Source organism: Microcaecilia unicolor, chromosome 9 (assembly GCF_901765095.1).
Source record: "Microcaecilia unicolor chromosome 9, aMicUni1.1, whole genome shotgun sequence".
NCBI classification, from domain to species: Eukaryota; Metazoa; Chordata; class Amphibia; order Gymnophiona; family Siphonopidae; genus Microcaecilia; species Microcaecilia unicolor.
In genome coordinates, this window is record NC_044039.1 from 83,493,715 (window position 1) to 83,521,043 (window position 27,329).

General features: G+C 46.9%; 1 protein-coding gene across 2 annotated transcripts in view; it reads left to right on the plus strand.

Annotated features, from left to right (window-relative positions):
* Window positions 1–27,329, plus strand: part of ARFGAP3 (ADP ribosylation factor GTPase activating protein 3) — a 254,875-nt gene that overhangs the window by 27,698 nt on the left and 199,848 nt on the right. For both annotated transcript variants that reach the window (XM_030213740.1, XM_030213741.1), the window contains exon 4: window positions 3,508–3,639. In XM_030213740.1, the coding sequence (XP_030069600.1) occupies window positions 3,508–3,639 (132 nt within the window). The remainder of the gene's footprint in view (window positions 1–3,507; window positions 3,640–27,329) is intronic.

Sequence of the window (27,329 nt, forward strand, 5' to 3'; positions counted from 1 at the left end):
TCTGCGGTTTGCGGTGTTGGGAAAACATTTCCAGTTTCGGGCCTTGCCTTTTGGCCTCGCCACAGCTCCCCGAACCTTCTCCAAGGTAATGGTGGTAGTAGCTGCCTTTCTCAGGCAAGAGGGTATCCGGGTTCACCTGTTCCTAGACGACTGGCTCATCATAGCAGACTCAGAAAAAGAGTCATCTAGCTACAGCCAGAGTGGTTTCAGTCCTTCAATCTCTGGGCTGGGTCGTCAATATGGCCAAAAGTTACCTGACCCCCTCGCAATCTCTAGAATATTTGGGGGCCAGGTTCGACACAGCCTCGGGCTATGTGTTTCTTCCCGAGCAAAGGCGGTGCAAGCTTCAAAATCAGGTCCGTCTGCTCCTGAGGATGCCCTGCCCGCGAGCTTGGGACATTGTCCAGCTGTTGGGATCGATAACTGCCACATTGGAATTGGTGCCATGGGCGAGAGCGCACCTGAGACCTCTACAGTATTCTCTACTTCAAAGATGGTCTCCAGTATCTCAGGATTATCAGTGCAGACTTTCTTGGCTCCCTGCGGCCTGCCTCAGTATGGAGTGGTGGCTCTCGGAAAGCATGTTGCGGCGGGGAATGCCGCTGGCGCTCTCCGATTGGTGCCTAGTGTTGACAGGTGCCAGCCTGAAGGGCTTGGGCGCACATTGCCAGGGGAAGCATGTGGACACCCGACGAGTCGGTGTGGTCTATCAACCGCCTGGAGTTGAAAGCGGTGTTTCTGTCTCTTCTGGCCTTTCAAGTGACCCTGGAAGGATTGGCTGTCCGAGTGATGTCGGACAACACAACAGCAGTGGCCTACATAAATCGACAAGGCGGCACTCAGTGCAGAGCTCTAGCCGCGCAGGCTGAACAAATTTGCCACTGGGCCAAGCTGCATCTACAGTCCCTGTCAGCAGCTCACATTGCAGGTCAGAGCAACGTGCAAGCCGACTATCTAAGCAGGCATCAGATCGATCCAGCGGAGTGGGAACTAGCAGACGATGTATTCCTGCAGATTTGTGCCAAATGGGGCAAGCCAGTGATGGATCTTATGGCGACCAGTTCCAATGCCAAAGTCCCGTGCTTCTTCAGCAGACGGAGGGATCCTCACTCTGCCGGGTTGGATGCCTTGGCTCAACCCTGGCCCCTGGGCTTGCTGTATGTCTTCCCTCCGTGGCCCTTGATAGGGTGAGTGCTCCTGCGGATTCGGCTGCATCCAGGAGAAGTGGTGCTCATCGCCCCGGATTGGTCCAGGAGGCCTTGGTATGCGGACCTTCGACAGATGCTGTTGGAGGCTCCCTTTCCGTTACCTCTGGTTCTGCACCTGTTGTGTCAGGGGCCGGTGGCCATGGAGGGCGCCTGCCGCTTTGGTCTTATAGCATGGCGATTGAGAGGGCGCAATTGAGAGAGAGAGGCTACTCCAAATAAGGTAATTTCCACTCTCATACAGGCCCATAAGCACTCCACTTCCGTGGCTTATGCCAGGATTTGGCGCCAGTTTGAAGTCTGGTGTGTTTCAAGAGCGCTTTCTCCGTTGTGGGCTCCTGTCTCGCCGATTCTAGACTTTTTGCAGGATGGTGTACACAAAGGCTTGGCCTATAATTCCCTGCGGGTGCAAGTGGCAGCATTGGCCTCCCTGCGTGGCAAGGTTGAAGGCGTGTCCTTAGCTGCTCGTCCAGATGTGGCACGGTTTCTTAGAGGGGTGCTTCGGCTCTGTCCTCCCGTGCGGGCACCTTGTCCAGCTTGGAACCTGGGGTTAGTATTGAAGGCCCTTCAGGGGGCTCCCTTTGAACTGCTTCAGCGTGCTTCAGAGAAAGATTTGACACTGAAGGCCGTCTTTTTAGTGGCCATTACTTTGGCGAGACGGGTGTCAGAGCTCCAGGCGCTGTCCTGTAGAGACCCTTTTCTGCAATTCTCAGAGTCAGGGGTCAGGGTTCGGACCGTGCCTTCCTTCATGCCTAAGGTGGTTTCAGCGTTTCACCTAAACCAGCCTGTTTTTCTAACCTCCTTTTGTTGAGGAGGAGTTTCCAGGTTCATTTGGGCAGTTGCACCTTTTGGATGTGCGCAGGACTCTGTTGCAGTATCTGCGAATTACAAAGCGGCAATAATATGTGTTTTAAACTTTCCTGCAGTTTCCTGTGCTTAGGGTTGAGGGGACAAATGAGGGACTGAAGAGGAAGCAGTTGGCAGAGGAAAAAATCTGAGATGCTGTGAAGAGAGCTACTTGACAGTGGCCATGGACAAAAAGGACTGAAGCAGCACCGAGGGCATTTCTGTCCTTTACCCTCCACCTTTCCACAATGACCTGACATTTCTTACCTTTTGTCAAGGTTATGGTTGGGGATGGGTGATTATTGGAGGAAGAATATAAATTTGGATGTTAAACTTAAAGGGTTTTCCAGCCATGAAGTTTGGGTGGGGGGGGGGGGGGGGGGGGGGGGGGGATCATTAGAGAAAAAGTGTATATATGTGTGTGTGTATATGTGTATAAATATATATAATCTTTGTCCAGAATCTGATGTTATATTCTCCAGTACTTTAGATCCGGAACAAAAATCTAAAGCCTAATATCAGTCAGAGTTGGACAGTAGAAAAATAGGAGTCCAATCAGGGCCGTGCCAACACGATAAGCAAGGTAAGCACGGCAGGAGGGCGCCGTCCTCTGGGGGGGGGCGCCCCGCCGCACTATGCTTACCTCGCCCTCCCGCTCCCATGTCCCAACTGCCCGTCCTCTTCTCCCCCCCCAACAAAATCCCTTTTAAATTTACCTCCGTCCGGCAGTGAAGGCGCAGCGTCGGTGAAGGAGGTGGTGCTCCCGACGTCTCTACTAGTTTTCCCTTCGCTCAGTGTTCCGCCTTCTTCTGACGTCAAGGAAATGACGTCAGAAGAAGGCGGGACATTGAGCGAAGGGAAGACTAGTAGAGACGTCAGAAGCGCCGCCTCCTTCACTGACGCTGCGCCTTTGCTGCCGGGCGGAGGTAAATTTAAAAGGGATCTTGGGGGGGGGGGGGGGAAGAAGAGGGTGGGCAGTTGGGACATGGGAGCGGAAGGGCAGGGGAGAGAGGCGCGTGGATGGGAGGACAGCGATCATTTTCACGGGGGGGAGGGGGTGCGCGCGTGCGTGCCAACTGTTCGTCTGCGGGGGGGGGCCACAGACCCTTGGCACGGCCCTGAGTCCAATTTGAAGGTTTAGTGTATGGACTCCACAGCCCTGCTTTCAAAGCCTTCCTAAAATAAACCACAGAAAACACATACTGTATAATCACAGGCAGCTGATTCCATTGTGTCTTGTTTTATAAATAGCCACTACTGTTGCTCTTTAAGGCTCCATTTTTGCCCTTTCTTTTAAAGGCAAAGGAAGACATGTGAAAGAGAAGCTTTAAGTTCTGTAGCTGTGAGAATTTGTTCCATCTAACAAGTACTGTATCAATAAATTGGCTTTCCCAAAGTCTAATAAGACTGTTAACTTGTAATTTTCTTCATGTATTGTTTTTCTTTATCTTCTAAGATTGCTTTCTTCCGTCAACATGGGTGTGTAACAAATGATACAAATGCTAAGTACAACAGTCGTGCTGCTCAGCTTTATAGAGAAAAGATTAAGTCACTTGCAACACAAGCAACAAGGAAACATGGGACTGATGTAAGTATTGTACTTAGATGATATAGGCTTTATTTTAGATATGACTACTCTGTTTTTAAAAACTAAATAAGTGGAAGACTTCTAGGCAAGGATGAGTCAAGCAGGTGAATCAGTGTTTGTACAACTAAGTAAATGTTTCAAGGGAAAATACCAGTTGTAAACTTAAAGCAACAGTTTTCTTTCTACAGTTATACCTGTTATTCTTTATGCTATTGTATATAGTGCTTTACAGATAACTGAGGCACTTGTCACATCCTATTTCTTGTTGGACATTCTTTTCCCTGTATACCCTATCGTTTAGGCTTTTGTTATCTCTTTACCTCTTTTTGGCCTTCTCAGGATCATCAAATACGTTCATCTCTCAGATCCTGATCTTGTTCTTTGGACAGAACTTTGCATTCTTATATTGTACTGCTCCCTGGTGTTCCTGCTGCCCAAATGCATGATCCTGCATTTTTTTTTTTTGCATTTAATCTTAGCTTCTAAACTCTAGACCAGCCATTCCCAACCCTGTCCTCGGGACATACCCAGTCCCATCAGGTTTTCAGGATATCCGTAATGAATGTGTATGAGAGAGACGTATACAAATCTAACTCGTGAATATTCATTGTGGATATCCTGAAAACCTGATGGGACTGGGTGTGCCCCGAGGACTGGGTTGGGAATGGCTGACGTATACAAATCTAACTCATGAATATTCATTGTGGATATCCTGAAAACCTGATGGGACTGGCTGTGCCCCGAGGACTGGGTTGGGAATGGCTGCTCTAGACCATTCTTCAAGTATTGTTACATGCCGCCTCCTGTTTTCCACACCTATGAAGAGATGTTGCTATCTCCAAAAAAGGCAAACCTTTCCTGATAGTCTTTCCACAATATCATTTACAAAAATGTTGGAAAGAACCAGACCAAAAATGGATCCCTGCAGCTCATTACTGTTAACTCCCCTTTTTCCAGTGTGAACTCTATTTACCACTACCCTTTGTTGCCTTCCACTCAACCAATTTCTAACTTAGTCACTTTAGGATCCATTCCAAGGGTGCTCAGTGTATAAGATGCCTATGTGGAAGTGTATCTAAGCTTGCTGAACTCCAAGTACGCTACACCTAGTGCATTCTCCTAGTCTTTTCTGGTCACCCAGTCAGTGAAACTGATCGGACTCATCTGGTAAGATTGACCTTTCCAGAGTGCATCTTCTCCTAACCATCCCAGACAAGGATACCTTCCAAGGGCGAGAACACCACTTTCACACCTATCTGCTTCACTCCCTGAGCAATGGTGTCATTTTTTTGGCATGTTTAGGGTAATAACCTAGCACAGTGATGGCAAACCTTTCAGAGACCGAGTGCCCAAACAATCGCAAAGTGCCATTCCCCCCTGCCCCCTTCCTCCCTCCCCCCCCCCCCCGAGATCCAGGGTCCTCCCTCCGAGTTCCACAGGGTCCCCCCTCCCCTCTCTCTCCCTCCGAGTTCCAGAGTCGTCGTCCCTCCTTCCCTCCAAATTTTAAGTCATTTCTTGACTTACCTCGTCGGGGACGGGTTACGGAAGCCGGCAGCAATGCTAAAATGCGTGCAGGCTCGGCCCTTCTCTCTCTCTTTCTCTCTGAGCTCTGGTCCCGCCCTCATTTCCTGTTTCCGCAAGGGCGGGACCAGAGATCAGAGAGAGAGAGAAGGGCCCAGCCTGCACGCATTTTAGCATTGTTTCCGGCCACCGTAACCCGTCCCCGAAGAGGTAAGTCAAGAAATTACTTTTAAAATTTGGAGAGAGGGAGGAAGGGAGGGAGGGACGACTACTCTGGAACTCTGAGGTAGAGAGGGGAGGGGGGACCCTGGAACTCGGAGGCGACTCTGGCTGAGGCGCCAGCTCACGTGCCAACAGAGAGGGCTCTGTGTGCCCTCTCTGGCACGCGTGCCATAGGTTCACCATCATTGACCTAGCATTTTTGAGAGCTATCTTCCAGATCAACTAGCTTGCACAGGAGTTTTTTTCCTTTTAAAGGGCTTCATTTCGATTACAATTTTTATCATGATTAATCATGTGATTAAAGAAGTTTTAATCACAGTCACACAATTAAAGTTTTTTTTCTATTTATTAATTTATTTCCCACTGCAGTTCCTTATGACTTTGAGCAAGTCATTTAACCTTCCATTGTCCTAGGTACCTAAATACCTGTATGTAATATGTAAACACTTTGATTGTAACCACAGAAAGGCAGTATATCAAATTCCATCCCCTTCCCTAAAGGATTAATAATCTCCCTCCCTTCCACCTCCCCATCCAACATCTTACCCTTTCCGTCCCTCTCCTCTTCACCCAGGTCCATTATCTCCCCCTTCCTAGGGTCCATTATCACGTTTTCTCATTCCTCCCATTGTCCAGCACCTCTCCCTCGCTCCTCTCCACCCCTTGAGCAGTGACACAGACTTGTTGATGAGCAGCACCATGCTCTTCTTGTGGCTGCTGGAGGCTATGGCCAAGGCAGTGAGCTCCAATGGTGGCATCTTCAGTTTTACTTGGGGTCTGCGGCATCTGCCCTGCGGTCCAACTTAAAGGTGGTCTTCTGTTGGTTCTCGGCAGTGGCAGTGTTGCACATATGCTGCCTTGTGGCCTGCTCTGAAGCTTTCCGTTTGGTCTATCCTACCTGATAGTCGTTTCCTGGTTCTTCATGAGTGGGATGAGTCAGAGGGAAAGCTTCAGAGCAGGCCAAAGGCAGTGTATATGCAACACTGCCACTGCTGAGGACCAACAGAAGACCACCTTTAAGGTAGAGTGGTGCAGGGGGAGTAATGTAGAATTGCAGGTGGGGGAAAAATGCTGGATTGTGCCAAGGACACAGGGATCATGAGTGGAAGCGAACAGAAGAGATATTAGGAGGAGATGGGAAATGCTGCAATATGATTAACTTTTTAAATCATGATTAATCACAGAGTCAACTGCATTTAAAAAGGAGATAGAGCAGCTTTTAAACTAGAACCTGTGGGAAGACAGACACCTTGTTCTGAGCCATGCGTTTTTGAACAACTATCTTTTCAAAGACATCACCAAAACAGGGAAGATAGGGTATCCTGATAGCGAGGTTGCAAAAGAGACCATAGTAGATCAGGTGTCCTTAAATAAAAATCAGACAAAAGATTGCAAGTTAACACTGTCAACTACTGAGCAAGATGTAAATAGGAACAACAAACATAGTTTGAAATGTCTATATGCGAATGCCAGAAGCCTAAGAAATAAGATGGGAGAGTTAGAATATGTTGCACTAAATGAAAAATTAGATATAATAGGCATCTCTGAGACTTGGTGGGACACTGTCATACTGAGAGGTACAAATTATATCGTGATTGGGTGGTTCAAATTGGTGGAGGGGTAGCATTGTATGTTAAGGAGGGCCTTGACTCAAATAGATTGAAAATCCTGCAGGAAACAAAACATATCTTGGAATCCCTATGGATTGAAATTCCATGTGTAAAGAGGAAATGGACAGTGGTACTACCGTTCATTTGGCAATGATGAACAGACCGATGTAGATATGTTATCAGAAATTATGGAGGCTAACTGGGCAACACAATAATAATGGGTGATTTCAATTACCCCGATAATGACTGGGTAAATATAACATCAGGGCATGTTAGGGAGGAAAACTTCCTTGATGAAATCAAGCACTGCTTTATGGAGCAGCTGGTACAGGAGCTGACAAGAGAAGCAAAAATTCTAGACTTAGTCCTTAGTGGATTGCATGATCTTGTGCAGGAGGCAATGTTGCGGGGGCTGCTTGATAACACTGATCATAATATGATCAGATTTGATGTCTGCTTTGGAGTAAGTACACACAGAAAGTCCAATACGTTAGCATTTAACTTTCAAAAAGGAGACTATGATAAAATGAGAAGAACAGTGAAGAAACTTAGAGGAGTGGCTGAGAGGGCCAAAACTTTACATCAGGCGTGGATGCTGTTCAAAAATATCATCCTGGAAGCCCAGGCCAAATATTTTCCTTGTATTAAAAAAGGAGGGAAGAAGACCAAATGATTGCCAGCATGGTTAAACGGTGAGGTGAAGGAAGCTATTAGAGCTAAAAGAAAATCCTTCAGAAAATGGAAGAAGGAACCGACTGAAAATAATAAGAAACAGCATAAGGAATGTCAAGTCAAATGCAAAGCGCTGTTAAGAAAAGCAAAGAGGGTCTTTGAAAAAAAGATTGGGTTGGAGGAAAAAACATATAGTAAAAATTGTAGTAGGTATATTAAGAGCAAGAATCCAGCAAAAGAATTGTTTGGACTGCTAGATAACTGAGGGGTAAAAGGGGCACTCGGGAAAGACAAAGCCATAGTGGAGAGATTAAATTAATTCTTTGCTTCGGTCTTCACCGAGGAAGATTTGGGAGAGATACTGGTGCCAGAAATGGTATTCAAAGTGACGAGTCAGAGCATATGTGCTGCGTGTGGGGTGTGCTAGTCTCATGGAAAGAGAAGAACCAGTCAACAGGTAGCAGAAATATCATTTTATTAGGTAGCTAAACAGGATATAGCATTCTTAGCTCTGAATAAGAAATAATCATACAAACTATAGAGAGATCACTATGCAAAAATCCATAAGCAATATAAGAACAGTAAAGAAAGATGAAAGAAGCAGCAGCAGCAGCAAGGAATTAGTTCTCAGTACTTACAATCTCAGAAAAGGATATATTTCCTGAGGGATATGCCTCTGACAGGGATGTAAGCTCTAACCCATTAGCAAATAATATATCCCAACCCTTATAGAAAGCAACCTATCTTTATATTGTACCCTTCTATCCCACCTCCCCAGCACCACATACCAATCATAAAGAGTGTCACGTACACACTCTTCTCACTTCTCTCGTCCCGCACGACTTATTACCATTGTCTTCACTCTGACCATTATTCTTAGAATAGGCTGCTAGCTACAGGGGCCTTATCTGTGGTTGCCCAAGTAGCAAAAGTGTTACCTGAGCTAGCAGAACTTCCTGTACATCAGTTTCAGCAGAAACCAGCACTGTGAAACAGAGAAACTGTAATCGGAAAAAGAAGTGTTACAGATGGCCTGAAAGTTCCAGAATAAGAGAAACTGAATGAAATCTGTTTAAACATGGCGGATGTAATGGCACAGCTTGACAAATTGGAGAGTAGCAAATGTCATGGACCGGATGGTATTCATCCCAGAATACTGATTAGAATTGAAAAATGAGCTTGCGGATCTATTGTTATTAATATGTAATTTATCTTTAAAATCTGGTACTGGAAGATTTGAGGGTGACCATACGCCGATTTTTGAAAAAGGTTCCAGAAGAGATCTGGGAAATTATAGACCGGTGAGCCTGATGTCAGTGCTGGGCAAAATGGTAGAGACTATTATAAAGAACAAAATTACAGAGCATATTCAGAAGCATGGATTAATGAGACAAAGCTAACATGGATTTAGTGAAGAGAAATCTTTGCTCACCAATCTATTACATTTCTTTGAAGGGGTGAACAAACATGTGGTCGATATTGTGTATCTGGATTTTCAAAAGGCATCTGCATCAGAAGAAACATCGGCATAGATCCCCCCCTTGACCCATGGTCCCCAAGAAGTGTCGGTGCTGAGGACTGCTCCCCGTCCATACAGGAGGTGCCAATGCATGGGTCTCCACACAGCCAGAACCAGGCACCCTCTTCGACCCCACAGCCTCAGCAGCTTGCTTCTACAGTGACGCCCCAGCCTTTCTTGATTTCGGCCCTTGATGAATGTCCCTGAGCTTTTGACGGGGTTCTTGTAGAGTGCTCTTGTAGAGTGCATTGGCGTCTGGGGTGCTTATGCCAGCCATGCCTCTTGCTTGAGTTCCACATGGCCATCAGCTTGCAGTCTCAGTGTCGAATACCACCCGTATATACACACTCTGAACACCCCTCTTGGGGTCATGGTACCTCTTCATTGAGGTGGGCTTAGTCAGCCCTCCCATGAGGAGATGATGGCTGACGTAGACGAGGAGTGCTTATGGGACTCAGAAGAGGTTCCACAGCACTTCTCAAAGGAGGAATCCTGTGGCATCCCATCTGATCCCTCCCCTCCACAGGAAATGAGGAAGTCTCCACCTGAGAGCTTTTTCTTCCCCTTTTCTGTGAAGGAGATGGTGGCTGCCATCTCAATTCCTTTGAAACTAGAGGTTAAGCCCAGGGCTAACATGTTTGAGGTCCTGGACTACAACTCTCCTCCTAGAGAGGCTGCTACGGTCCTGCTTCACGAGATTTAATGGGACGGTCAAGTGAAGAACTGGGAGTCCCCACTGTCGGTGCTGTACTCCTCAAGAAGATTGACACAGTGTACTGGATTCAGTCTTCCCCTGGGTTTGATAGGCCCCAGTTTCTCATCATTCCCTGGTGGTAGAATCCATGCTCAAAAGGACCAGGAGTTCTAGGGTCTATTATTCGGCACCCCCTGGCAGAGAAGCTAGAACACTGGACTCTTTAGGGCGGAAGATGTATCAGGCCTCCATGCTCATCTATATCCAATCGTTCCAGCTCTGCACAAGTCTGTACATGCGATCCTTGGTGCACAGTATGTTTGATTTAGCAGACTCTCTCCCACCGGAGCAGGCTGAATGTGTTCACCAGCTGGTCAAGCAGTAAAAGATGTGTCAAGTTCTTGTCCAGGGGCGCCTACGACACGTGATGTGGCTCGTTCTTGTCAACAGAATGCTCTTACGGCCCAGACTGCCCAGTGAAAGCAGGGGGTGAGCTTTTGACTGGCTCAGGCAGAGCATAGCCACTGTAGAAGTGACCTTCTCAGGTGACTTCCATATCATCATGCTGATCAATCCATAGACTGGTGGGTTGTGTCCATCTACCAGCAGGTGGAGATAGAGAGCAATCCTTTTGCCTCCCTATATGTGGTCATGTGCTGCCGGAAACTCCTCAGTATGTTCTCTATCTCAGCAGGTGGTGGTCACACACAGCAGCAGCTCTGGCTAGGCCTCCAAGCCTAATTTTTAGGATTGTTGAGTGCCTGGGGTTGAGGGCTCTTCTTGAGCAAGTGCAAACCTGGTGACGCCAGGTCCCTCCTTTTCTCCCCCCTCCCGCTGGCTCCGTAAAAAAAAAAAAAAAATTTTGGACGTCCTTAAAGGCGTTTATTTCGACGTTTATTTAAACGTCTATTGCAGCTACTCACTGGGACACCAGGTCGTTACAGCTCGGAGCGAGAAGCAGGTAATTTTTACCTTTTATAGCGGGCAGGGGGTTCCCCGATTGATCTCCACGTGGCCTATGGCGTCGGAGGGCGAGGGCGCGAAGAATGCTCCCCGGACCGCGTGTGCGCTTCTAGCGGGGATGCGGGGGGTCTTAAAGTCTGATTCGCCCTTGTTGGCTGTCAGTTCGGAGGCCGGTCAGTGTCCCGGGTCTTCCTCCGGTGCGGTGGTTTTTCCCGCCATAAACGCCCATCCCCCGCTGCTCGCCTCCGCCATCTTGGCCGGCCACTCTGCTCGGACGGCTTCTTCTTGGACCGCCCTTGAGCTGGGAGACGTTCATGCCATGGCCGCCCTTGATTTGGGCGACGGCAAAAAAGCGGCTAAAGTTAAGCGCCGTTCTTCCCGTGCGGCTCCTTCGCGGAGTGTCGCGCCGGACGCCATCTTGGATGCGCAGCATGTTTCTCCCCCGCTCTTACGAGCGCCGGTTGAGGGTGCGTCTAGGGCTGTGGCCCAGGCTGCTGAAGTGCACAGTCTGGGGGGTTTCTCCCCCGAGTTTATTTTGCTGCTGCATCAGGCCTTCCTTATGCAGAACGCTGCCCCTTCTCCCTTGTCCGATAAAGGGGTTGAGGCCCCCGGAAGTAAACGCCCTCGGGTGGATTCCCAGGCCTTAGAGGACGCTGTTTCCTCTGATGTAGATGAGGGCAGCGTATCTGAGTTCTCCCAACGGTCCTTTGGGGATTCCTTGGAGGAGACGGATTCCCGCTCGGATGGAGCGGATGACCCCTCTGCAGCACGGCTCTTTCGCTCAGAGGATTTGCCCAACCTGTTAATGCAGGCCATGAGCATTTTAAAGATTTCCTCTCCGGAGGACGTCTCTCCCTCAGCCCCTGTTGGCTCCGCCATTATGCTGGGGACGAAGCGCCCGCCTAGAACCTTCCACGTGCATGATGCCATGCACACCTTAATTTCGGCTCAATGGGATGTCCCAGAAGCGAGCCTCAAAGTGGCTAGGGCTATGTCCTGCCTCTATCCTTTGCCTGAAAGTGAACGGGAGGCCTTTCTTTGGCCTACCGTGGATTCTTTAATCACTGCGGTGACTAAGAAAACGGCGGTTCCGGTGGAAGGTGGCACGGCCCTAAAGGACGCCCAAGACAGAAGATTGGAGGCGGCCTTAAGGTCGTCCTTTGAGGCGGCTGCCTTTGCAGGCCTCAGTTTGCGGCTCCTACGTGGCCAGGGCGTGCCTGACGATTGTGCAGCGGGCTTCCCCCTCGGATCCTTCCTTGAGGGCTGATTGGCCGGCCCTGGAATCGGGCTTGGCTTATTTGGCAGACTTACTGTATGATGTCTTGAGAGCCTCGGCTAAAGGTATGGCTCAGACAGTCTCTGCGCGGCGGTGGCTTTGGCTGAAACATTGGTCTGCTGACCACGCCTCTAAGTCCCGCCTGGCTAAGTTGCCTTTTAAAGGCAAGCTGCTCTTTGGGGTCGAGCTGGACAAAATTGTGACCGATCTCGGCACGTCTAAGGGCAAGAGGTTACCAGAGGTCAGGGCTCGGGCTAGTGCTCGCCCCGGTAACTCCAGAGGACGGTTTCAAGAAGCCCGTCGGTACCGCCCGAGCAAGTCGGGCTCCTCTGCCCCCTCTTCCTTCAAGAGGAACTTCTCCCCTAAGCAGCATTCCTTTCGCAGAGACCGCCGTCCCGGAGGTGCGCCCTCCGGTCCTCCCCAGGGTCTTGTACCCAATGACGGGGTCCTGGTCCATGGCCCAGTGCAGATTGGAGGACGCCTGTCCTCGTTTCTGGGCGAGTGGACCAGGGTAACTTCAGACACTTGGGTGCTGGAAGTCATCAGATACGGCTACAAGCTAGAGTTCTGCCGACCCTTAAGAGAAGGGTTTGTACTCTCTCCCTGCAAGTCTCCGGTCAAGCTGTGGCAGTGCAGCAGACCTTGGACAATCTGATCCGCCTGGGCGCGGTCGTTCCGGTGCCAGAAAATCAGCTTGGCAAGGGACGTTACTCCATTTACTTTGTGGTACCAAAGAAAGGAGGTTCTGTACGGCCTATCCTCGACCTCAAAGGGGTCAATCGGGCCTTGAAAGTTCGGCACTTTTGCATGGAGACTCTCCGCTCTGTTATAGCGGCAGTGAAGGCAGGGGAGTTCCTGGCATCCTTGGACATCAAGGAAGCGTACTTGCATATTCCCATCTGGCCTCCTCATCAACGCTTTCTGCGTTTTGCAGTCCTGGGCCGACACTTCCAGTTCAGAGCCCTCCCGTTCGGGTTGGCTACTGCTCCGCGGACCTTCTCCAAAGTAATGGTGGTCATCGCGGCCTTCCTAAGAAAGGAAGGAGTACAAGTCCATCCTTATCTGGACGACTGGTTGATCCGAGCCCCCTCTTATGCAGAGTGCGGCAAAGCTGTGGACCAGGTGATTGCTCTTTTGAGCTCCCTGGGGTGGATCATCAACTGGGAGAAAAGCCAGCTGCGCCCGACTCAGTCCCTGGAGTATCTGGGAGTTCGATTCGACACCCAAGTGGGCAGAGTGTTCCTGCCGGACAATCGGATTGTCAAACTTCAGGCTCAGGTGGACCAGTTCCTAGTAGCCTCTCCGCTTCGGGCTTGGGACTATGTGCAGCTGTTGGGTTCTATGACGGCCACGATGGAAGTAGTGCCCTGGGCCAGGGCTCATATGAGACCACTACAACACTCTCTGCTGCAGCGCTGGACTCCGGTGTCGGAGGATTATACTGTGCGCCTTCCCTTGGACCCAGCAGTGCGCAAGGCGCTGAGCTGGTGGATGAAGACAGACAAGTTGTCTGACGGGCTGGGGAGCCCACTGCATGGGAAGGACAGCGCAGGGGCTCTGGTCTCCTGCAGAGGCAAAGTGGTCTATCAACCTCCTGGAACTCAGAGCCATTCGGTTGGCGCTTTTGGAGTTCCTCCCGGTACTGGCGTTGAAGCCAGTACGGGTCCTGTCGGACAATGTCACGGCTGTGGCCTATGTCAACCGCCAGGGAGGTACCAAGAGCGCCCCTCTAGCCAAGGAAGCCATGAATCTATGCCAGTGGGCGGAAGCGAGCCTGGAACAGCTGTCAGCGGCCCACATTGCCGGAGTCATGAATGTCAAGGCGGACTTTCTCAGTCGCCATACCTTGGATCCCGGAGAGTGGCAGTTATCGGCTCAGGCGTTCTTGGACATCACGAAGCGCTGGGGCCAGACGAGCCTAGATCTGATGGTGTCATCGGCCAATTGCCAAGTGCCGCCCTTTTTCAGCAGAGGACGGGACCCTCGATCTCTGGGAGTAGATGCTCTTCTCCAACAGTGGCCGACACAAGAGCTTCTCTATGTGTTCCCGCCCTGGCCCATGTTAGGCAAGGTACTAGACGGGTGGCAAAGCATCCGGGCCCGGATAATCCTGGTGGGTCCGGACTGGCCCAGACATCCCTGGTATGCGGACTTGATCAGGCTGTCAGTGGACGACCCTCTGTGGCTGCCAGTGGAGCAGGGCCTGTTGCTTCAGGGTCCCGTGGTGATGGAGGATCCCTCCCCCTTTGGTCTTACAGCCTGGCTATTGAGCGGCAGCGTCTGAGGAAGAAGGGCTTCTCAGACAAGGTCATCGCCACTATGCTGAGAGCGAGGAAGCGCTCTACTTCTACTGCTTACGCCAGGGTTTGGCGTACCTTTGCAGCGTGGTGTGAAGCAGGCTCACTTTTTCCCTTCACTGCTCCGATTTATTCAGTGCTGGCGTTCCTTCAAGAAGGTCTGGAGAAAGGCCTGTCGCTCAGTTCCCTGAAAGTCCAGGTAGCGGCTCTGACTTGCTTCAGGGGCCGCCTGAAGGGTGCTTCCCTGGCTTCGCAGCCAGATGTGGTACGTTTTCTCAAGGGAGTTAATCACCTGCGCCCTCCTCTGCGCTCAGTGGTGCCTGTGTGGAATCTCAACCTGGTGCTAAGAGCCTTGCAGAAGCCGCCTTTTGAACCCTTGTCGAGGGCTTCTCTGAAAGACCTGACGTTGAAAGCAGTCTTTTTGGTGGCTATCACTTCAGCCAGAAGAGTTTCCGAGCTCCAGGCACTCTCATGTCGAGAGCCTTTTCTGCAGTTCACTGAGGCAGGAGTGACTATTCGCACAGTGCCTTCCTTCCTGCCCAAGATTGTTTCTCGCTTCCATGTGAATCAGCAGCTCTGTCTCCCTTCCTTTCGTAGGGAGGACTACCCAGAGGAATACTCTGCTCTCAAATACCTGGATGTGAGACGAGTCATCATCAGATACTTGGAAGTGACCAATGATTTCCGGAAATCGGATCATCGGTTTGTCCTGTTTGCAGGTCCTCGTAAGGGTCTGCAGGCTGCTAAGCCTACAGTGGCAAGATGGGTCAAGGAAGCCATTGCAGCGGCTTATGTGGCCGCGGGGAAGGTGCCGCCTATTCAGCTGAAGGCTCACTCCACTAGAGCTCAGGCGGCCTCGATGGCAGAGGCCGGGTCCGTCTCCTTGGAAGAGATTTGCAAGGCGGCAACTTGGGCATCGGCCCATACCTTCTCCAGGCATTACCGCTTGACTGTGGCTGCTCGGGCGGAGGCCCGGTTTGGAGCTTCAGTGTTGCGGTCAGGGATTTCAGTGTCCCGCCCTGGGTGAGTACTGCTTCGGTACATCCACCAGTCTATGGATTGATCAGCATGATGATATGGAAGGTAAAATTATGTATTATACCTGATAATTTCTTTCCATTAATCATAGCTGATCAATCCATAGCCCCTCCCAGATATCTGTACTGTTTATATTCTGGTTGCATTTCAGATTCAAGTTTAGTCTTCAGTTCCTGTTCAGGAGGACTTCGTGTTCAAGTTTTTTCAATTGGATTCTTCAAGAGTTGAGACGAGTTTGTGTTACAGTGAGCTGCTGCATTCCTCTCCCCTCCGTTTTACGGGGCTGGATTGAGACTTAAATTCTGCCGGTGCTCCCTCCCGCTTCGTGCGGCAGTAGGGCAGCTTTGTACCCCTCCCGCTTCGGCGGTGTTAGGGTCAGTCAGCTCCTCCCGCGGTTGTGGTTGCAGGATAAGCCAGATCCCCCCGCATCGGCGGGGTGGTGTCCCTCCCCCGCTCCGCGGGGATGAGCTGGACGGATTCCCCTCCCCCACTTGTGTGGGGATGAGCTGGGTTAATTCCCCTCCCCTGTTTCGGCGGTGGTGAGCTGGGCAGAGTGTCCCTTTGTGGGTGTAATTCTCTAAGTGCTGAGTCCTGCGGATGGAGCTTGGATATCGACATACTGAGGAGTTTCCGGCAGCACATGACCACATATAGGGAGGCAAAAGGATTGCTCTCTATCTCCACCTGCTGGTAGATGGACACAACCCACCAGTCTATGGATTGATCAGCTATGACTAATGGAAAGAAAATTATCAGGTATGATACATAATTTTACCTTGCCGGTCGGGAGAGGCTGATGTTTTACCAAGAAAGGTGGCCTCTTGTAACCTCTGACCAGTGGGTTCTTCAAATAGTCCGTCTTTGTTGTGCCCTGCATTGTCTACAGAGACCATCACAGCTCACACATGCAGATACTTGTAGAGGAACTCTTTGCCCTTCTCAAGGCCCGTGAGGTTGAGCCCGTTCCACAAGGTGAAGAAGGGAAGGGATTCTATTCCAGATACTTCCTTCTGCAAAAGAAAACAGGGGGGGATGCTTCCCATCCTAGATCTAAGGGGCCTGAACAAATGCCTGGTCAAAGAAAAGTTCAGGATGGTTTTTCTGGGCACCCTGCTTCAGGAAAATGATTGACTATGCTCTCTGAATTTAAAGGATGCTTATACTCGTATCCCAATATTTCCTGTGAGCCGGAAGTATCTATTTTGGCTGGGGACCCATCACTTCCAGTATCGCATGTTGCCTTTTGGCCTTTGCTTTGGCTCCCAGGGTTTTCACTAAGTGACTTGTAGTAGTTTCAGCATCACTGTGCAGACTGGGAGTCCATGTGTGTACCCCTATCTCGACAAGTGACTGGTGAAGAGCACATCGCAGGAGTCAATGTGGAGGACTATTTGGGTGTTAGAGCTACTAGGGTTCGTTTCAAACTACCCCAAGTCCCATCTGCTCCCTGTCCAGTGATTGGAGTTCATTGGAGCCCTGCTAGACACACAGCCAGCTTGGGCTTATCTCCCTGTGGCATGGCTCTGGTTGCCCTTGCCACTCGAGTCTGAGCAGCTCGGCAGATCACCACCAGGTAAATGTTGAAGTTGTTGGGCCACTTGGCCTCTACTGTTCATGTGACACCCATTGCACGGTTTCACATGAGAACTGCCCAGTGGATCCTAGCTTCCTAGTGAGGCCATGGGGAACCTAGAAGATGTCATCCAAGTTCCGCCAGGGCTGGTTCAGTCCCTTCTCTGGTGGACTGTGCATTCCAGTTTGACTCTGGGACTCCTATTCCAAATTTCACAGCCCACAAAGATGCTGATGACGGATGCATCCTATCTACGGTTGGGGAGCTCATTTAGACAGGCTTCACACTCAAGATGCTTAGACAGCCCAGGAAACAGATCTCCAAATCAACCTTCTGGAGCTCCGGTCGATCTGGAACACTATAAAGGCTTTCAGTGATTGTCTGAACATTCAAATTGTACTCATTCAAACAGACAATCATGTTGCCATGTACCAGATCACACTGTCTGTGTCAGGAGGCTGTCTGAATGTGGCGTTGGATGCACCAGCACTGGATGCTCCTCAAGACCACTTACTTAGTGAACAAATTCAGCAGCCTGGTTGACAGACTGAGCAGGGTCATGCAACCGCACGAGTGGTCCCTCAGCATTGGTGGATCTCTTTGCCACTCACCTGAATCACAAAGTCCCTCAGTTCTGTTCCAGGCTCCAGGCCCATAATAGACTAGTGTCAGATGCCTTCTTCCTTCATTGGGGGACAGGACTTCTGTATGCATATCCTCCCATTCCTCTTGTGGGGTAGACCGCTAAAACTCAAGCAAGACCGCGGGACCATGATCTTGATCGCTCTCCACTAGCTCCAGCAGATCTAGTTCCCTCTTCTGGAGTTCTCCTCCGAAGAACTGTGGAGATTGGACTGTTTTCCGACCCTAATCTGCATCCCAACCTCCGGTTTCTGGTCCTCACAGCTTGGATGTTGAGATCTTAGAATTTGCTTCCTTGCATCTTCCTGAGGATGTCTCCAGGGTCTTGCTGGCTTCCAGAATTGATTCCACTAAGAGGTGATACTCTTTCAAATAGAGGAGGCTTGCTGTCTGGTGTGAGGGCAGTGCCCTAGATCCTATTTCTTGCCCTTCACAGACCCTGCTTGAATACCTTCTGCACCTCTCTATCTACTCTCAAGATCAACTCCATAAGGGTTGACCTCGGTGCAGTTAGTGCTTATCAGCGTGTAGAGGGTAAGGTCACCTCTTGACAACCTCTGGTTGTTCCCTTCATGAGAGGTTTGCAGTTGACAAAGCCCCCTGTCAGACCTCCACCTGTGTCATGAGAGCTCAGTGTTCTCACCCAGCTGATGAAAGCTCCTTTTCAGCCACTTGATTCCTGTCATCTGAAGTACTTGAACTGGAAGGTCATGTTTTTGGTGGCTGTTTTCTTCAGCTCGCAGGGTTGGTGAGCTTCATGCCTTAGTGGCGGATGCATCTTATATGAAGTTTTATCATAACAGAGTAGCCCTCTGAACGCACCCTAAGTTCCTGCCTAAGGTTGTGTTGGAGTTTCATCTGAACCAGTCTCGATTGTCTTGCCAACATTCTTCCCCTGACCTCTTACCGATCTGGCGAAAGCGCACTGCTCACCTTGGACTGCAATTGAGCATTGGTCTTTTACTTGGAGCAGACTAGGCCCTACAGACAGTCCATCCAACTTTTTGTTTCTTCTGATCACAGTAGGATGGGAGTTGCTATTGAGAAACATATTGCTAATTGGCTGGCAGATTGCATTTCTTTAGTTATGCCCAGCCTTGAGGGTTATGTCAGGGTTTACAATTTCAGAGGCATGGCTGCATCGGTAGCCCATCTGAGGTCAACATCCATAGAAAAAATTTACAAGGCTGCAACGTGGTCTTCAGTCCACACATTCACATCTCATTGCTGCCTTGAACAGGATACCCAATGCGACAGTCAGTTCGGACAGACAGTTCTGCAGAATTTTGTTTGGAGTCTAGAGTCCTACTCCACCCTCCTAGGCCAGTTCTATTCCAAGCTGCACTGTCACTCAGATTGTATATAGTTTCAGGTTAATACCTTTTTTTTTTAAATTTTAAATATTTATTTATTGATTTATATAATACAAAACAAGCAAAAACTAATACTTGTCAAGAAATTAAATAATTGCTGTCATCATATAAGAGGAGGATAAACCCTAATCGAGGAAATACAGCAAGTTTACTAAAGTCCACAAGTTGTGGGATTCAAAATATTTGATTATGGCTAATTAAGGAAGAGTTACAGGAAATAAGACTGTATCAGAAGCTTCTATTTAATACCCCTATATAGTTTAATAGCTATAATCCAATATCCCCCTTAATCTCTTTAGCAGCTAAAAAGGCGGAGAGTTGTGAAGGTTCATAGAATACATACTTATTTGACTGATATTTTATTACACATTTGCAGGGGTATTTGAGGAAAAAGGTTCCACCTAATTGGATTACACCCGGTCTCATTAGTAAAAATCTCTGCGCTTTTGTGTTTCTTTTGTAACGTCAGGGAAGAGTTGAACCTTCAGTCCGAGAAAGCTCGTCTCTCTGTTTTGAAAGAATAATCTCATCAATCAGTTCTTGTCCGGTGATAAGGCCACCGTAGCTATCAATGTAGATGGATTTATTGAATCGCTATCTGAAGCTTCTAATATCATCGAGACATCTAGAGCTGGTTTTTCCTGAGATACTTGGTTTTTTGAAGGCAAATAATAGATTTGTGTGAATGGAGGAATCATTTCCTCTGATACACCTAATATCTCTTTAATATATTTCCGGAGCATTTCTCTTGGTAGTGTCCCAAATCGTTTAGGAAAATTCAAAAATCTAATATTATTATTCCTAGTTACATTTTCCAAGAATTCTGTTCTTCTTCTAAGTGTAGTTAGGTCTTTTATCATAGTCCCTTGGTTTAAATGTAGTTCTTTCAATTCTTTTTCCATTTCTTTATACTGGTTCGATAGTGACTCTATCTTGATGTCAGTATCTTGTACCTTTCGATCAGTAGCTATATCTTGTGAAAATTGTTTAATTTGTGGGTTTATGGATTACCCCAAATCCACAATCAAAGTCCAGAGAGTATCTAGTGTAACCTCTTTAGGTTTTTCAAGTGTAGGAAAATTTACCTCCATTGCAGCATATGAGGATTGTTGTACTCCCGTTCCTCCACTGGTCTCCACATGTTCTAGAATGCTAACAGGTGGTTCTTTTCCACTCTGGTTGCCCTGGTTTCTTGAAAGGCTTGTACCTTCTGCGGATTTTTCTCTCCTCTTTCCGTCTGTCCGCTCCATTCTTTGGTCGCGTCACAGCGGAATCCTGTATCGGCGTACTAGTTCCAGAGGGTTGTGGGGGAGGTGCTCTACAATCGGGGCTGAGCGAGAGCTCCAACCCTGGGATCGCCAAGGTGTCTCCATTCTCACCCGGTCGATCAAGCTGGTCCGCTCCCGATGTCAAGGGTATCTGGGCTCTCTGCAGGTAATTTTGAATTGTCGGCTGGGTTATAGAGGAATTCTGCCGTGGCAGGGCAGCAGAGGAGGACGAGCGGCCCCTTCTCTTCGGCATCGCTGAAAACTCAGAGCGTCCTCAGGAGCGTCCAACACAGTCAGCGGCCATCTTGAATCCCCGAGGTTAATTCCTTTTTTTTTTTACCCTCACCATTGTGAGGTCCAATTGACCACTGGTGAACCTGGTAACTAGGGATTCCCATCTGTTATAATTATAGGGCCTGCTTGTCCTCGGAGAAAGTAAAGATACTTACCTGTAGCAGGTTTTCTCTGAGGACAACAGGCATTAGATTCTCATATACTCTCCCACCTCCCCTTGGCATTTTCTTATGCTTTACATTGTACTGCTGGTACCGTGTTCTTGCAACAGGTGGGAAGGCACTCAATTGTGCACGGTGGAGTGCATCTCTTGCTCAGAGACCTATTTTAAGCTATTTATAAGCCCTGGACTAGCACCGCAGGCCCGCGTTACCCATTACTTCAAACTGCACAAAACACGGCAGCCAGACTCATATTTGGCAAAATGAAATATGAAAATGCCAGACCCTTAAGAGAAAAACTACATTGGCTTCCATTAAAAGAATGCATTGCATTCAAGGTTTGTACCCTGGCTCATAAGATCATACGTTATTATTATTATTATTATTACATTTGTATCCCACATTATCCCACCTTTTTGCAGGCTCAATGTGGCTTACAATTCATCGTGGATACTGGAAATAGAAGAGAATGTACATTTGGTTTTACAGCGAGTTTTGGCTACATGATGGTAAAATACATAATAGTGTTAAAGCCATAGACATTAGGTGCATGATAGTGTGAAAGCAGAAGACAGTAAAGGGTGAAGCTCCGGGATATATGTCAGGCCTCATAGACCTACCAACCAGGAACTTTACTAGCTCATCTTGTACATTCCTGAACCTACACTATCCTAACTGTAAACGACTAAAATACAAACTAGCATATAGTAACATAGTAACATAGTAGATGACGGCAGAAAAAGACCTGCACGGTCCATCCAGTCTGCCCAACAAGATAACTCATATTTGCTGCTTTTTGTGTATACCCTACTTTGATTTGTACCTGTGCTCTTCAGGGCACAGACCGTATAAGTCTGCCCCACCTCCCAACCACCGGCTCTGGCACAGGCACAGACCGTATAAGTCTGCCCAGCATTATCCTCACCTCCCCAGCCCTGCCTCCCAACCCCGGCTCTGGCACAGACCGTACAAGTCTGTCCAGCACTATCCCCGCCTCCCAACCACCAGTCCCGCTTCCCACCACCGGCTCTGGCACAGACCGTATAAGTCTGCCCAGCCCTATCCCCGCCTCCCAACCACCAGCCCCGCCTCCCGATGTTGACTAAGCTCCTGAGGATCCATTCCTTCGGCACAAACTAGCATATGTATCTAGTTTCTTCTACATAAGCATGCAAATCTGGAATGAACTACCAAAAACCATAAAAGCAACCCATGACATAATTAATTTCCATAAACTATTGAAGACCAATTTATTCAAGAAAGCTTACCGTAACAACGCACCCTAATTGTCAATTAATAAGATGTACACTGGACTTTCACAATATCTAATTCTTTATTTTCTATTGCTCAGACTAATTTTGAAGTTTAATATTCATGATGGTTTAAGCTAAGTTATCCCGATTTTTATTATAAGATGAACTTTCCTTCCTGAATACCTACTCCATTCTGTCTACTCTACCGTCACTATGTATTTCTTTTTTCCGGAACTGGTAATCACCATTTTGGAACTATGTAAGCCGCATTGAGCCTGCAAATAGGTGGGAAAATGTGGGATACAAAAATAAATAAATAAATAAATTTCTGAGAATATAAGGCCTGCTACAAGTAAGTACCTTCGTAGACCTGCTTTTCTTCGTAGATTACTAGTGTAGTAGGGCAAATACACATATATTTTAGGTGTGAGCAGTTAACACCAGCCATAGAACTGGTATAAGTGCTTATACCCATAGGCGCCCCGTATAAGAGGCTTGGGGAGGCTTACCGTAACCTTCCTCCCCTTGCTGCAACCCCCCCCCCCCCCGTCTCCCAAACGCGGGGCTGCCTGGCACTGCTGCAGCCAAGCAGCTCTAATCCTTCCCGCCCTCAGCTGAGCTTCTGGCGCGTCTTTACCTGTTTTAATGCCGCTGCCGCAGTGTGTGCTGGGAGCCGGCTCTCCTCCCTCCCCCCTTCCCTCCGGATCCGGTCCCTCACACCAACCTGACTCTTCGAATTCTTCGGGGCCCGCTGCCAGGCTGACTCTCCCCCGCTGGCGCTGCCGATTCGCGCTTTAAAAATGGCCGCCGAGGCTTACAGAGGTGGCATGCAGTGTTTTGCCCTTTCCAAGGGCTGTGTTGGGGGCTGTAAAACCTGTTAATAAATACATAGAAAAACATATTAGTGTAAATCATAAAAACTCATAAATAAAATAATCAAAACATAAACCACAGATTAAAGCCGTAAGTCACATATGTAAAAGGTTCTATACAATAATGAACAATAAACAGACCATGTATACAAACAAGGTGCAATAAAAAGTTTTTCCTTTATATATCTAGAAGGTGTGTGCCAAAATTGTCACCTAACAATTGGCACACACCTTCTAGGGCTAACTATAAGAAAGAATGTAACTATACAAAAAAAAATTTAAACACAAATCCCCTTTAAAACTTAAGAGCTGAAAGTTGAATCCTGACTAGATAAATAGCACAAGACCAGACTGACAAGATTGTGCCTTTGCTATCAAAACATAAACTTAGTCACTTCAATCTGCTTACAAACTGTTTGTGCAGAAGTAACAAGTCTCAGCTGAATTAATATGGATATTAATTTAAAATGCCATGTTGTAAAATTGGTTAAATCTGGCATAATGACTTGCTGAAAAAGCGTATATCTCTCTATGAATTTGACTATAAATCACTTTTAAAATGAAATCAAAAACACACACACCTTCTATTCACACAGCAGAAGTTGGTGGTGAATCTGCATGATTGAATTAGTTAAATCACATTGATTACATTATTTATTCATTATAAAATATTAAGAAAAACCACTAAAAATGCCGTGAAAATATCCATTATACCCCCAGAATTGAAAAACATGTTTTACTTTTGGTAATATTTAGTACTTTATAATAACCTATGATTTAATATTATATTTTCTTTATAATTATTAAAATTGTTTATTGCATTTGTATCCCACATTTTTCCACCTCTTTGCAGGCTCAATGTGGCTTACAATACATCATGAATAGTGGAAATATATAAGAAAATACAGTATTACAGAAGGATCTTGGGTAATATTATAATGATAAAACATGATAGTAGTATGGCAAGCAGATATTATAAGACAATTCTGGATATATATGGGGAGTTCACATTTGTTGATCTTTGTGGTATACCTTGTTAAAGAGATGGGTCTTCAGTAGTTTGTGGAAGTTAGTTAGTTCATAAATCGTTTTAAAGTTGCGCGGTAGCGTGTTCCAGAATTGTGTGCTCAGGTATGAAAAGGTTGACGCATGCGTTAGTTTGTATTTTAGGCCTTTACAGTTGGGGAAGTGAAGATTTAGGAATGTGCGGAATGATTTTTTAGCATTCCTGGATGGTAAGTCTATCAGGTCTGACATGTAGGCTGGGACATCTCCGTGGATGATTTTGTGAACTAGGGAGCATATTTTGAACGTGATGCGTTCTTTAAGTGGGAGCCAGTGTAGCTTTTCTCGTAAGGGTTTAGCACTTTCATATTTTGTTTTACCGAATATGAGTCTAGCTGCAGTGTTCTGGGCTGTCTGAAGTTTCTTGATTATTTGCATAGAGTGCATTGCAGTAGTCTAGATGACTGAGTACCATTGATTGTACCAGGTTACGGAAGACGGTCCTTGGGAAGAAAGGTCTTACTCTTTTTAATTTCCACATTGAGTGGAACATCTTCTTGGTTGTGTTTTTCACATGGTTCTCAAGTGTTAGGTGTCGATCAATGGTAACTCCCAGTATTTTTAGGGTGTCCGAAATTGGGAGATTCAGTTTTGGTGTTAATGGTGGTGAATTTGTTCGTGTTATGTTGAGAGGTGAGTATTAGGCATTGGGTTTTTTCTGCATTGAGTTTTAGCTGAAATGCATCTGTCCATGTATGCATGATATGTAGACTTTGTTTGATGTCGTTGGAAATTTCTGTTAGATCTTGTTTAAATGGGATGTAGATCGTTACGGCGTCTGCGTATATATATGGGTTGAGGTTTTGGTACTTACAATTGGCCTGTATTATGACGTAAATGAGGCATTTACATTTGGGACCCTGTTCACTAAGGTGCACTAGTGTGCGCTAAACGCTAGAGATGCCCATATATTCCTATGGGCGTCTCTAGTATTAGTGAGTGCTAATTTTTAGCACACACTAAAATGCTAGCATGCCTATAGCACAGCTTAGTAAACATGGCCCTCGGCGCATTGAGTATGTGCATTACACACACATAAAAGAAAAAGTTAGCATTTACCTTGTGACTCCAGCAGAGGGTAGCAGAACACAACAAAGACACTATTTAAAAATAAAATTGCTGCCTATTTCTGTGCCTGTAACATGTTTCCATTTCCATTGAAAAATGGTAAGGTTATCGCTGTATTCTACTACTACTACTACTACTTAGCATTTCTATAGCGCTACAAGGGTTATGCAGCGCTGTACAAGTTAAAACATGGGGAAGGACAGTCCCTGCTCAAGAGAGCTTACAATCTAAATGAGAACAATCTAATGAGAACAAATTAATATGTTGCTTAATGCAGAGATAGTTTGTTCTGTGTTAACTAAGAGGTTTATTAATAGTTGTAACCTCTGCTTGGCTTTACAGATTTGCAGTCACCAATTAATTAGGACTTTTTAGTAGTTTTAATTTATATGTTACTTTATCGTTGTTTTACTATAAAATCAAACATCTTATTTATTAACTAGCTATCATAGAAAAAGTACTAAAATAATAAAAGCACTAAATATATATGCTGTTTACCAAGATTCATTTTTAATTTTGTTATGCTAAAATTAATCAACGTAATCCAACCATCAATTTGATCATGTCAAACAGAGTATAAACCATAGAGTTTAAAAAGGACATTCAAAACTTTTAGACAAAGTCATAAAAGTGCCAATATCAAAGATACCGACTAGTGATTTTATGAGAAGAGCTGACTATCCTTACACAAATTTAAAATAACAGTATAAAATAACTGGAAATATTTTTTTAATAGGAAGATTGTTTCAGTTTGACTAACTACTAAATAGTTCAGCTTCCATTGGGTGAATCCTAGTGAGTTATTCCACAAGGTTTGGAGGATCAATAGTGAACATTCTTGCTCTTGTTCTAAATACCTAACTTCTTTCAAAGGAGGAGTATTCAGAAAGGCTCCTCATAATAATATCAGAAAAGTAATGTTCTCCTTAAAGTTCTGAAGGTGATTGTTATGATCTTGAACTGGGAAGAAGCTGTTAGAGAAGCCAATAAGCCTCTTGTAGCAAAGCATACACCTGGGGGAATTCTGTGCAAGTGAACAATGCAGATACGGCCTCCAAAACTGAACACAATACTCCCAAGTGGGGCCTCACCAACGACTTGTAGAGGAGCATCAACACCTCCTTTCTTCTGCTGGTTATGCCCCTCTCTACGCAGCCTAGCATCCTTCTGGCTATGGCCGTCGCCTTGTCACATTGTTTCCTCACCTTCAGATCCTCCGACACCAACACCCCAAGGTCTCTCCTGAGTCGAGCTTACTAATCTCTTCCCTCCTATCCGGTATCTCTTTTGGGTTTCCGCACCCCAAGTGCATTACTCTACACTTCTTGACATTAAATTTTAACTCCAATTAATACCACAAATCAAAAAGAATCAAAAATTATACAAGAAAATATTTTTGGTTGTTTATATGCATTGCTTAGTATGTGTTGCTGTGCTGTTCACCATTAGTCACAGTAACTGTTGGTAACGCACCAACTAACAGCCATCATAGCACTGGACCTGCCAACCTTGCCTCCTTCATTAAATGCTATTAAAACATTCAATGTGGAGAAAAAATAAAACGCTTGACTTAGGCAGATCCGGTATAGCCTATTAGGGCGAATCCTGTGCTCTCAGTTACTGTGACTTTCATCCTTTTGTGTTTGTGCGCTTCAGTGCTTTTAAAAACAATTCAGCACATGTTGGTATCGTTCCGAAAGTGGGGCCACGTTTCACCTTAAAGGCGTCATCAGGGGAACATAAGTTCTAATCTATAAAGTAAGAAAAAGTTCTTGTAACACAATGTGAGTACTCATTCTATAATACTTCAGTTGTTCAATATCAGTTTTACCTTGCAAATCGTACTTTGTACCACCACCCCTCTGCCACCTGTCGGTCAACCAGTGTCTTATCCAGTTCACCACTTTCGGTCCTAAGTTCAACCCTTTCAGCTTATTCACGAGTCTTCTATGGGGGACCGTATCAAAGGCTTTGGTCACCCAGTCAAAAAAGTCAATAAGCTTTGTTTGGCAGGATTTTCCTTTGGTAAAGCCATGTTGCCTCAGGTCCTGTAACCTGTCGGCTTCTAGAAAGTTAACTATCCTTTCTTTCAGCAGCGACTCCATTATTTTTCCTACCACTGATGTGAGACTTACTGGTCTGTAGTTTCCCACTTCTTTCGTGTCTCCACTTTTGTGAAGTGGGACTACATCCGCTTATCTCCAATCCCGCGGAACCTCTCCCGTCTCTAAAGATCTATTAAATAAATCTTTAAAAGATCCCGCCAGGACCTCTCTGAGCTCCTTCAGTATCCTGGGATGTATCCCATC